This window comes from Macaca fascicularis, chromosome 1 (genome assembly GCF_037993035.2).
Source record: "Macaca fascicularis isolate 582-1 chromosome 1, T2T-MFA8v1.1".
Lineage (NCBI taxonomy): Eukaryota > Metazoa > Chordata > Mammalia > Primates > Cercopithecidae > Macaca > Macaca fascicularis.
This window is the reverse complement of record NC_088375.1, coordinates 13,868,718-13,882,271: the sequence shown is the minus strand read 5'-3', so window position 1 is coordinate 13,882,271 and position 13,554 is coordinate 13,868,718. Positions and strand designations below refer to the sequence as shown.

Genomic DNA, 13,554 nt, shown 5'->3' with positions numbered 1-13,554 from the left:
CCTTTCAGTAACATTAAATATTGGACTAGTAAATTAGAAAGACAACTGTCAGAAGAAAAAGTATCTGAAACCATCAATTTGACGTCTAAGAAAAGTGTAGTAAAAAGAAAAACAAAACAAAAAGCTGTTCCAATTTGAATCTGATTCTAATAAAGAATCAGCACCAAAGAAAATGCCCAGAATGAGTAAAGACTAGGAAATGTTTGATGGACAATAACATATGCCCTTTTTAGAATGGCTATTATTGAACACCTACAAAGATAAAAGTGTTTTTCAGATAGTTTGCAATGATCAATTTCACTGACCAAAAAAGGAAAACTGACAAACTATTAAAAAAAACTTTAGACATGATTTACCTATTTGGTACACTATCTAGTTATACTCTCAATTTGTCTTTGATGCCTTTCCAAAAGTATGAAAGTAACTGTCATGTCTTTATATTTATATATTCCAATATAAATGTAAACAAAGTGAAAACTATTTTTTTCTTTTTTGAGATGGAGTCTAGCTCTGTCGCCAGGCTGGAGTGCAGTGGTGCCATCTCAGCTCACTGCAACCTCTGCCTCCTGGGTTCAAGCGATTCTCCTGCCTCAGCCTCCTGAGTAGCTGGGACTACAGGAGACCGCCACCATGCCCAGCTAATTTTTGTATTTTTAGTAGAGAAGGGGTTTCACCATGTCGGCCAGGATTGTCTCCATCTCCTGACCTCGTGATCCACCCACCTTACCTCCCAAAGTTCTGGAAATACAGGCGTGAGTTACCCCACCTGGCCAAAAAAGTAAAAACTATTATAATAATATTAAGCTTTTTAAAGTGACATGGGGAATACCACCCCCTTGATTTCAATGATCAGTCAAATAACAAAAATTGTTCCCTGGCAGAAACAAAGCAAATCTTCAAAGCTTGCTATTGAATATTAAGTATTATACTTTGGCTGGGAGTATTGTATTCCCAGCACTCTGGGAGGCCGAGGCGGGTGGATCACCTGAGTCAGGAGTTTGAGACCAGTCTGGCCAAAATGGTGAAACCTTGTCTCTACTAAAAATACAACAATTAGCCAGGCGTGGTGTCGGGCGCCTGTAATCCCAGCCACTCTGGATCGAAGGCTGAGGCAGGAGAATTGCCTGAACCTGGGAGGGGGAGGTTGCGGTGAGCCGGGTGACAGAGTGAGACTCCGTCTCAAAAAAAAAAAAAAAAAAAAAAAAAGATGTATTGTACTTCAATGGCACTTAAAGAAGGTCAATCTCTCCTTAGAAAGTAGGTAACAATAGGAAAACTCAACTACCTTTATACTAGTGGAGCATAAGACCCTACACATAGACATACAGCTTAGGACAGTAATGACAGTCTTCACAAGTCTGATTTCTACTTGATTTAGAAGAGCTTAAGAGTAGTGACTTTTTTAACTTTCTAATGACTACAGAATACAACCAAGCTTAAAATCGTAATTATTGCTTTTTCAAAGTAGCCACAGAAGACTCATTCAGCTAGGGGTTTATGAACACTCTATTGTAAGTTAGCAGCTAGAAAGCTACAATGTCAGAGATAACATATATCAAAATCTGTACGACACTGGGAAAAGGGGGCTTTATTTGACTAACAAAGTTATCTGCATCATTTTTACAAATTGTAACTTTTCTTAAGACTTAACAAGTGTTAAGACTTCAGATTTCACAGTATATCAAAAAGAAAAACAAAACACTTTTGTTCAGCCAGCTGAAACATCTATCCACCTTACACATAAAATCGCAAAGTTCCTATCTAAAATCATCCCCTCTTTTAGACTAGATGCCACTTCCCCCTCACCTACTCAAGACTTTGTTCCACCTTATTCAAATTTACAACCCCTGCCCATCTACCTCTTTTCATCTTGCTCTTATTACCACAGCATTCACTTTTATTATACTATATAATTTACTTATTTATGTTTATTCTTCCACAACAAGTATGTGAACCCAATGTTTATTTCACTATCTCCTCCCCTGAGAGAACGTAAGCTCTAACTTGAAAATTTTTTAAGTAATTTTTTTGTTTATTGACATATCTCAAGTACCTGAACAATGCTTGGCACAGTATAGATACTCAACAAACACTTGTTCATAAAATAAAGTAAAAATACTTATTTTTTTTTTTACTATGGTATTTCTGATTTTTTTCTAAAATCACAAAATGTATACAATCAGTGTAAACCATACTATTATACATGAAGCTCTTTAACTTTTCCTTTTAGAGGAGCTTAGCCAGAAAACTGTTTACACAGACAGGTACTCAATAAACTAATAAACTAAAATTAATGAGCATCCAAAATATTTTACAGGAGCAAAGACAGAGCAAGCAGAGAGTCTGCTTGATTTTTATTCATTTCTGACATTGCTATTTCTTTGGTGACAAGGTATTTGTAGAGCCACAACAAAATAGTGCACTGTCTCTATGAAATAAAATCTGATGATATCACTAGAAATAAAGTTAATTACACAGAAATTTTTACCATAATATTCTAACAGCCAATCACTTAAAACTGATCACACTCACTATTAACTCTAATTAGTTGTAAATCAAGAAAGACGAACTTTAGACAAGACATGGGCCAAGGAATACCAAATAATGATACAAATTGAGCAAAAACAAGAGGCTTAACCTTTGACATGCAATTCTGATTCTTTTTTATTTTAGGCAAATCAATTTACTGTTTCAAACTCTGTAAACTGAAATGTTCTATTAGTATCCAGAAAACTGACAATGTATATACCTTCTTAGACATTAAAACACACACAACCTATGTACACTTAACTATAAATGGGTTTTAATTTTTTTCTCAATTGTTATCAAGGAGAAAATGAATCAAATTCTCAAAATAAAGTGGCAAAATAAAAAGATCTTCTGGAATTAGACAGTGATGATAGTTACACAATTTTACGAATATACTAAAAACCACTAAACTGTATGCTTTAAAAGGGTGAATTATTGGATACAAATCTACAGATTAAAACATATAACAAAAGAGTAAATTTTATGATATGTGAATAATAAACTAATTTAAACATGTGTTCAGATCTGCAGGCCTGTATTTAAATAGCAAGTATAAACCAGGTATTGGGTAAATCTTAGCACTGTTACTGGGTAAAATCTATACTCATATAATACCTTATTAACAAGATTCATTGTAAACCTTATGTTTTGTCTTTTTTCCGAAGGGGGGAAAAATAATAGCAAACAGACTGCTTTCCTATTGTAGCAGTTGCACATAAACGTCTGCCAGATTATTGGAAAACAACTTCAAGAGGAGAGGGACAAACAAATACTTCCATAATTCCAGGTATTCTATTCTTCTGGATGACTTAAACACAACCGCTGCAAACAATGGGTAAATTATAAGGAGAAAATTCAATCCAGTAATACATTGATTAAAAGAATCAATAACCTGCTTTAAGAAAATAAAGCTAGAGGATGATAATCATTAAAAAAAGAAAATACTTGAACTTACTAGGGTTAAAGGTAGAATATACTGAAACTCAATTTAATAGAAGATGTTAAAAGTAATCAATTTTGGAATAACTAGGGGTAGATTAATTGAGACATGGAATAACAGCTGCTAAAAGAAAACAAATTTGGTGATACATCACTCCAACAACGAAGTCCTGGGAATCCTAAGAAGAGATAACTTTATATATTTTTGAACAAAAATACATTTTAAATGGCAATCTGAGACCACAGCAAAGACTTTTTTCAATGGAGTAATGGAAGAAGAAATGAAGGTCAGATGAATGCCCTTAAGATTCAGGTTTAAGACTTTGTTTCAGAAAATCACTCTGAAGAAAGGGGAGAAAGAACCTTAAGCAAATGTAATTAAGGAGATGGGCATTTCGAACTGCAGTACTTGCCTGTAATGCTTACACACCAAGGCTTAAAACGCCAAGCAAGAATAACATTGTCAGGTTCCTTGGCAGTGGGAATGACCAACCATGGTAGAGAGGGGGAAGGAAGAGCAAGCAAAACAAGATTACAGACGGAGCAGGTCTTCATTCCTACACGAGTAATTCTCAACCTTTGGTCTGCATTCATACTTTGCACATGTATAACACAATCTCCACAGCAAATCTCTCATTACACATAGAGATTCTCAACAGGAAAATCACTAACTTAGAATGTTTGCTGGAGTCTTTAGAAAGCAAAGATCAACTTATTCACTAACAAATGCATGCTTTATTCTCATATTCACAAAACGGACACCTCAACTAAGAAACATCTAACAGTTGGGGAACGATAGAAGAGGAAATAAAAACTAACTGACTTTTTAACAGATCATAATTTTTGGTCATATCTGCAGGTCAATATTATGTAATATTGCACAATAAATTCATTTTTAAACTTATGTTTCCACTTTAGGATGATGTATGTAAAATCGTAAAACTATGTCTAAATACTAGATGCAATCTTTTCAAAATTAAAAAAGCTTATTGACAAGAGACTATTTTTCCTATATTATATATAACAATGTAGAAATTTTTTTAAGTTCAAATAACGCAGCAAGAACCAGTCCTACTTGTCAGACATAAACACCAGGAAGCAGAATTTTTATATTTACATGTAAACACATTTTCATATACAAATGACATTATGTTACATACTGGTATTGCACCATGAAATTTTTCATGTCAATATATGATGTTGATTATCTAGTACTTACATAACATTTACTCTATGAACACTTTAAGAATATGAATTCACTTAATTTTCACAACAACACTAAGAGATAGGTAATATTATAATCCCAATTTTATAGATAAGAATTGAGGTATGAAAAGATTAAGTAAACATCCCAAGATCACACAGCAAGTAAGTGGCAGAGCCAGGATTCAAACCCAGACCAACTGGCTCCACAGTTCATACTACGCCAGAGAATTGGATTTAGAGGGGAGAGAAACATGTCTGGTTTCAAGGAAAGTGTGGGGAGACACAAAATGGTTCATATAAAGGTTTAAGCTTTTTTGTTGAGAATTAAGGCATGGACAAGACAGTTATGGGGAAGGGAGGCATGGAGACCAAAAATAACAGTATGAATAAAAGCATGATATTAGAAAACAAGCGATGTATTCAGGAATTATTGACTGGTTTCATTTTGACTACAGCATCAAGATAACATGCAAGGAGAAACTGAAGGCAGATACAGCTGTTAAGTAAGGTTGCCTAAGCATGGAGAACCTCAATCACCCATGCTGAGGAGTCTGAAATTACTATTAGATCTGAAATTACTATTAGATCTGGTTAGCATTTTGCAAATTACAATTTTAAAATAACTATAAACAATACTAGAAGGAGAAATGAATTCAGGTTCAACTAACAGTTATGAAAATGGACTTACATATGATTAGATCTTCTTCCTCTATTTGTTTTCTTTCCTATGACTGGAGTGCCAAAATGCTCAGGGTTGGTGAGTGGGAGCTGGTCTAATGTCTGTGGGTAAGAACATAAACCCATCAAAAAATTACCACTTTGCAAGTGCCTTCTTTGCTTTAAATCAAATCAATTTAAGAATATGCTCAGATTTTGAAATTAAACTCTCCCCCCAGGGAAGCTAAAACACAGCTTTCCTAAAGATAGAAAATTCTAGTTTCAAAGATATTAGAATAAAGATGAATGAGCTCATTACTGGAAAAAAAAAAGTGAAAAGAAATTTGGCTGCTCTCTCTAGATTCATTACCTATGTGAAGGTTGATAGGTATCTAAGAATGATTACAATACAAAACAAATACAGCTCAGTGGAAAGACAGATGTGAGAATTAAGAAATCTATTTGTAAGGTTAGGGCCAACTGCAGCTTCAGTATTAATTTGTACATAGGGAATCATAATCCATAAAATAAAATTAATAAGTAAAATAAACAAAATTAATTATGAAGATAAAGCATCGATTGCATGAACAAAAAGCCTCCAAGTAAGTTATATTACTACTCTGCAAACATTTTCTGCAATAAACCTTTTTTAATAAAATGTAACATTAATTTTACTTAATTTTTAAATTACATTTTATTTCTACATTTGAATTTTTTCCTTTCCTACATTTTCTTAAGATTTTCCACAGTTTCTATTCCTTTCCTCATCCTAAGAAGAATCTTTCCTGTTATAAATGATTTCACAAACACCAGAGCAACTAGAGATTCCCAAGACAACTGCCCAGATAAAAAAAAGTGAGGAACTATTTAAGACAAAGAGACTTCTTAAAGTTACAAACCAGGGTGGTATAACAGAGAGTATCCATCAACTTAGAATTAAAGAGCAGGCATCTAAACTAACTAATGTAATATGTAAAAAGAAATATTTAGGCCGAGCGTGGTGGCTCACGCCTGTAATCCCAACACTTTGGGAGGCCGAGGCAGGCGGATCACGAGGTCAGGAAATCGAGACCATCCTGGCGAACACGGTGAAACCCCATCTCTACTAAAAATACAAAAAAATTAGCCAGGTGTGGTGGCGGGCACCTGTAGTCCCAGCTGCTCGGGAGGCTGAGGCAGGAGAATGGCGTGAGCCTGGGAGGCATAGGCTGCAGTGAGCCAAGATCGCACCACTGCACTCCAGCCTGGGCAACAGAGCAAGACTCTGTCTCGAAAAAAAAAAAAAAGAAAGAAATATTTAACTTTTTAACAATTCAGACAATTTTGTTATAACTACAATGAACTAAAATGTGAAAAGATGAACCATATTAACAATCTTTTTTACATAATTCACTAGAATATATGTAAATGTGTTTAAGGTACATAGATGTATGTATCTAACAACAAACAATATGATCAAGAAAAAAGGTACTAGCCATAAAGGATTAACTAAAGATTGATTCCTTCAAAAGACTGACAAAAATCATAACTTTCATAATCCTCATCAGGCAAAAAATCTAATCTTTTAAATTTAGTTTGTACAGAACCTAATCCTGTCCTTATGAACCTTAAATCAGGCATTTAAAAAATATTATTTGGGCTGGGCGTGGTGGCTCACACCTATAATCCCAGAACTCTGGGAGGCCGAGGCAGGCGGATCACCTGAGATGGGGAATTGGAGACCAGCCTGACCAACATGGAGACTCCGTCTCTACTAAAAATACAAAATTAGGCCGGGCGCGGTGGCTCACGCCTGTAATCCCAGCACTTTCGGAGGCCGAGGCGGGCGGATCACAAGGTCAGGAGATCGAGACCATCCTGGCTAACACGGCGAAACCCCGTCTCTACTAAAAATACAAAAAATTAGCCGGGCGCGGTGGCGGGCGCCTGTAGTCCAGCTACTCAGGAGGCTGAGGCAGGAGAATGGCGTGAACCTGGGAGGCGGAGCTTTCAGTGAGCCGAAATTGCGCCACTGCACTCCAGCCTGGGGCACAGAGCGAGACTCCGGCTCAAAAAAAAAAAAAAAAATTCAAAATTAGCCTGGCGTGGTGGCAGGCGCCTGTAATCCCAGCTACTCGGGAGGCTGAGGCAGGAGACTCGCTTGAACCTGGGAGGCGGAGGTTGCAGTGAGCCAAGATTGCACCATTGCACTCCAGCCTGGGCAACAAAAGCAAAATTCCATCTCAAAAAGAAACAAAAAAAAATTATTTGGAGGCAAAAGTTGTCCTAAACTCAATATATACCAAGCAGAAACTGTTTTTATTCTGTCACTTTATCATTCAGACTGGAGTGCAGTGGCATGATCACTGCTCACTGCAGCCTCAACCTCCTGGGCTCAAGCGATCCTTCCACCTCAGCCTCCCAAGTAGCTGGGACCACAGGTGTGCACTACCACACCCAGCTAATTTTTATATTTTTTTGTAGAGATGGGCTTTTGCCATGTTGTCCAGGCTGGTCTCAAACTCCTGGGCTCAAGCCATCTGCCCAACTCTGCCTCCCAAACATCTGGGATTACAGGCACAAGCCACCACACCCGGCCCAGAAAATCTAGATGTTGCCTGTCATTAACTCCTATGGTGAAAATTTCTACGTAATCTGAAATACTATTTTGGTAATACTGTATCACTATAGAGTATTACTAAATGACTATATATGGTAAACAGGGAAAACAAATTAATCTGGATTCACTTTCTGCCAGGCAAACAGATGGATTAAATGTATGCTGTCCCCACAAAAAATTAAGGTTGCTCTCTTGAAAGCAGAAAAGAGAGAGAGAGAGATTTATATTACACACTGTGATTTCTATTTTAAGTATCTGTTAGTCATTTCACTTGCTACAGGAAAGAAAATTTCTAAAGAGTTGTCTAAGAATCACACATAGTAATTTTCAAATAAGAGACCACAGACTCCCCTAGTACGTAACAAGAAGAAACATAAGAAGCAGTATCTCTGTCCCTGCCTCAATGTCCAGGAAAGCAGGGGCATGTTTATTTCAAGGGACTGAAAAGACCTGGGGGGAGGGTAGAATTTGTCCCATCTTATACCTAAAGAGTAAAAACCAGAGGCTCCTGAAAGCTGTATTAAAGGCACATAGAAAACTACACAGGCCTAGAGGGAAAGAGTCTATGGCCCTATTACCTAAAATGGGCTGCAGAAAATATGGAACTGGGATTTTACCTAAACTTCTCTAGAGTTTTCAATTGCACGTAGTAAATACAAAGAAAGAATACCAGATAATTGGCCAGGCGTGGTGGCTCATGCCTGTAATCCTAGCACTTTGGGAGGCCAAGGGTAGGAGGATCACTTGAGGCTAGGAGTTCAAGACCAGCCCGGCCGACAAGGCGAAACCCCATCTCTACTAAAAATACAAAAATTAGTCGGGCGTGCTTGTGCACGCTTGTAGTCCCAGATGCTCAAGAGGCTGAGGCATGAGAATTGCTTGAACCTAGGAGGCAGAGGCTACAGTAAGCCAAGATCATGCCAGCCACTACACTCCAGTCTGGGCGACAGAACAAGCCTGTCTCCAAAAAAAAAAAAAAAAAAACCAGATGATGAATCCACTTTTGTATAAAACTCAAAGTATGAATGGTCTTCAGAAATACCTAAACTGTCCTACAGATGTTAAGCAGCAGGTAACACACTCACTAAGCTGGTTATGGCTAAAACCAGTGGCTTCAGTGTTGGAATTTAAACTCACTGAGGTTGGGCGCGGTGGCTCAAGCCTGTAATCCCAGCACTTTGGGAGGCCGGGGCGGGTGGATCACGAGGTCAGGAGATCGAAAACATCCTGGCTAAAACGGTGAAACCCCATCTCTACTAAATCTAAAAATAAAAAAAAATTAGCTAGGCGTGGGGGCAGGTGCCTATAGTCCCAGCTACTCGGGAGGCTGAGGCAGGGGAATGGCGTGAACCCGGGAGGCGGAGCTTGCAGTGAGCTGAGATAGCGCCACTGCACTCCAGCCTGGGCAACAGAGTGAGACGCCATCTCAAAAAATAAAATAAAATAAAACGAAACAAAACAAAATAAAATAAAATTATTAAAAAAATAAACTGACTGAAGTGCAATTGTGATCTCTTTCCACGAATCTTGAATTTCAGTGTTTATGAAATGGGATTAATTTCAGTAGTTTATTAAACGGGATTAGTGACCCAAAACACTGCCAGTATGAAGTGGCTTTCCTCTTAAAGGACAATGTTATGACTACTACTGCTAATACTCTGAATGGTCTTTCAAAAACATTAAAACTTTTAAAACAATATGAAAAATACCAAATAAAGAGAAAAGAACATACAGATGGTAGATTAAATTCCCCTATTGGGGTACACTCTGGACCACATCTTCATAGGGCTTACTACACTTAAATTTTAAAATATGTTTGATTGTTTGATTAATGCTTTTTCTCCTCCAACAGACGGTAAGTATCCAATGATAAGTTCCATGTTTACATGACTTGGCTTACCCTTTGTCCCGGAACCTAGCACTACACAGCTCCTGGCACATCAGAGGGGAGTTAAAGATTCACACACCAGTATTCTAATTTCCTTCTAGCAAAACAAAAATTAAAAGTACACACCTGCACAGACACACTAAAACTGAATCTCCTTGAAGAGATGAAGGATACACAGCCACTTGTTCATATTACCTTCAGCATTTAACCTACAACTATCTTATGAACCATTCCAACTCAAAATTATCCTGGTTAAAAAAAGTAGTATTTTGGCTGTTTCTCTAGACTAAAAAAATAAAATGCAGACCTTCACTTAACAGGAGAAAAACCACATCTTCAAGTCCTCATACTCACTGACTGTACAGAAATGAAATTAAAATAATTCCACAAACTCAGGGAGAATTCTGTACTTTATCACTATACTTGTCCCAAAGCTGTCTGTATTTACTATATGTCAACCTTCAGTTTATTCCACACATATTTATTGAAGGCTTTTGTGTAGAAATTGCTAGGAAAAGGGGGGCCTATCAAGTGAGGAAAAAAAGGATATTCCCCTAAAACAGCTTAAAATCTTACAGCGAAAATGAGAAAAGTTAAAAAAAAAAAAAAAAAGACTCTAAAACAAGAATAAGCAAGAGAAGTGCAAAAGGACCAAAAGATAAAGAGATCCAATTTGGGTAGAGAGCTCACAAAAGATATCATGGAGGAGGAAGCATTTATAATGGCCTTCAACATAGGTGAGATTCCAACAAGAGGAAAGGAGTCAATAAAGTATGGACCGTAGTCTGAAGATACCAAGCAGTCTAATAAGGCTGAAGTACAGGGAAGTGGTTGAATATGAGACTAAAGGGATAGGCTGGAATTATAATACAGAGAACCTGTCCCAAATTCTAAATTTAAGTGGGAATTCAATCATTAAGAGAAGCAAAAATTTTTCAAAACAAAAACATAAAGTCTAATAGGTTAATAAGTAATATTAAAATATCCCCCAAAGAAACACTATTCCAAATACTGACTAGAAAAAAGAAATAGCCTGGCCACACTGTGCATCAATGAATATCTGTAGACTGGATTAGATAACATGACACCATTCAGAGTAACATCTATCTTTTAAATTCTGAATTGCAAGCAAGTTAGTTACAAAACTTTGTGAACCCTCCGTTCTTACTAACATCTTTCAATTTAAGGATATGGCTTTGGTGCTAGAAAGTGCTGGTTAGAAAAACAGCTCTAGCTATCCATTTCTTAATCTGAAAGCTGGGGATAATAATAGTAACTACCTCATAATGTTGCAAATGCAATAATGTATGTAAAGCACTTAGCAAAGTCCCTAGCAATTATAAGCACCTCATCTATTCATCCAACTAACACTTACGAAGTTCATACTCGGTATCAGGCACTGTTACAGCAACTAGGAACAAAGCCCTAAAGAAGATATACAAAGTCCCTGCCCCTGTGACACATTCTAGTGAGGAAAGCAGACAATAATTATGTACTCATATTTCAATGTTAGGGAATAAGAGCTAAATCAATCTAAAAGGATGATAGGGAATGGAAGGGACAATTTTAGGAAGGACAGTCAGGCAAAAGGAGAGGGTATAATAGTATCAGTTAATAGCAGTAGCGGTAGTTAAAGACTGTTGTATCAATACGTCCTTTATGGCAAGGATCAAGTAGATTACAAATCAGAAATCTGCTTTCTAGTTATTTACAAATTTTAAATCTATTTAAAAACTGCCTAAAGATAATAATTAAAGCCCATTGTATTTTACCTGTGGACAAATACTAAAACACTTTACATAGACAAAAAAGAAGACAGAACCTGGTGCTCAAACACAGGACCTTAAACAGGTTTCACAGATTACATCATAATGGTACTGTGTATTAATGAACTTTCCTGATTAGGAAGTACATCGACTGAGCTGAAAAAACAAAAATTTATTCCTCCCAATAAAAAATATTACGACATGTTCATTTGTTAAATGATGACTTACTTCACTTTCAGCAAAATGCCTCTCTCCTTTCAGGCACAGTGAAGATCGTCTCAGTGTCTTCTCATCTCCATCATCGAAAACTATGAGAGGGAGTAAAAATGGAAGCCACTGAAGGATTTTTTCAAAGATCAAAGAGATGATATGTATTATAATTTTCTGAGTGCAAATAGATATACTATTTAAGACTATATTTGGAATTCAATTCACATTTTATGTTTTCTAGTAACTTCAAATATAGTTATTAAAGTAACTTATCCAATTTCTAGTGAAACGGAAACAACATCTATGAAATGAAAACATCTTGTCTAAAACAGGACATACCAAATAAAAATAAGAAGTTGGTATTTCAAGAGGAAACCACTTAAATGCTAATTAACTCTTCTCAAAATGGTAAAGAAAAGCCAGGTTTTCCTACTGACAGATATTGACAGATTTACCTAAGAAAGCTTACAAATTTATGCAGTCAGACTGCCCCTTCAAAAAAATAACTGTATTTTCATTATTTAAAGTAGGGTTTCTCGCGCTTAGCACTGTCACTAGTGACATACTGCACCAGAAAATTCTCTGTTGTGGTAGGCTTGTCCTGTGCACTGCAGGATATTGAGCAGCACTCCTGGCCTCTACCCACTAGACGCCAGTAGCACCCCCTTCCCAGCTGTGACAAACTAAAATGTCTCCAGGCATTGCCAAATGTTCCCTGGGGGGTAAATTCATCCCAGTTGAAAACTACTGACTTAAAATACTAAAATGTCTACGAAAAGGTGATGGAAGTGTTAAGCAACTTGGTTGCAGTAATTATTTCACAATATATTTGCATATCAGATCATCATGTTACATATACATTTACATGATTTTGTCAATTATATCTCAATAACATAGGGGAAAAATTTTAATAAAAATAAAGTACTTAAAACACCCCAGCAAAACCACCATAAGTTAACAGATATGGAATGTATGACTATTTTTGTATTATATGCATAAATTTCTGATATACATAAATCATTTGGGGATATGCTACATTACTTAGAAATCATGGGAAGACAGTAACTCTGTTTTAAATAATGTTACCAGATCTCGATTTTAGAAATTACAGTTTCTGCCTACCTTACTAAAATTAGATTCTCTTCTTTTCTTTTTCTGATGCTCAACAGGATCTCACATTTATTGAGAAATGATTAATGATTAAAAGAAAGGCAATGCCCTTTCCTCACTGGCTGAACTAAAATTAGATTCTTGTATGTTACGTAACAACTTACATTATGTGAGACTGGATAAATAATTTTCAGTACATCTTTAAATGATGTAACTAAAATACACAACATAAGTGTCACATTTAGTAGACTATTACAACCAATCACCATCTATACTCACTACACAGAATTGCTCACAGTCTTCTCACTTACATAAAGTCAAATATTTCCTTATGCCTCAAAATCAAATAATTTTCCCTCTGTTTTCACCAGGTTTTATTCTCACACCAAAAAAGTAAAAACAAAACTCACCTATTCTATCTGAAAGTTCTATCAAACTCTGAAATCACCAAACATATTACTAGGTGTTTACTGTCATCTCTGAGGTCATTGAATGGTAGGAATTGTTACCTTTAATAAATAATACTGGAATAAATGGCTATCAATCTAGGACAAATAGTTTTTAATCATTATTTTAGAACACTGGAAAAAATACATACTACTCTAGGTGAAATAAAAATCTATTTGTAGAACAATAATAAAAATAAATAA

At 36.2% G+C, this 13,554-nt stretch overlaps 1 protein-coding gene across 11 annotated transcripts in view; it reads right to left on the bottom strand.

Moving 5' to 3' along the window:
* Positions 1 to 13,554, bottom strand: part of ARID4B (AT-rich interaction domain 4B) — a 167,294-nt gene that overhangs the window by 77,893 nt on the left and 75,847 nt on the right. For all 11 annotated transcript variants that reach the window (XR_012435173.1, XR_012435161.1, XR_010581889.1 and 8 more), the window contains 2 exons: positions 11,813 to 11,892; positions 5,363 to 5,454 (listed from right to left, as the gene is read on the bottom strand). Coding sequence is in view for 6 of the 11 variants with exons in the window: in XM_065531603.1 (XP_065387675.1) it covers positions 5,363 to 5,454; positions 11,813 to 11,892 (172 nt within the window). In the remaining 5 variants the exon portion in view is untranslated. The remainder of the gene's footprint in view (positions 1 to 5,362; positions 5,455 to 11,812; positions 11,893 to 13,554) is intronic.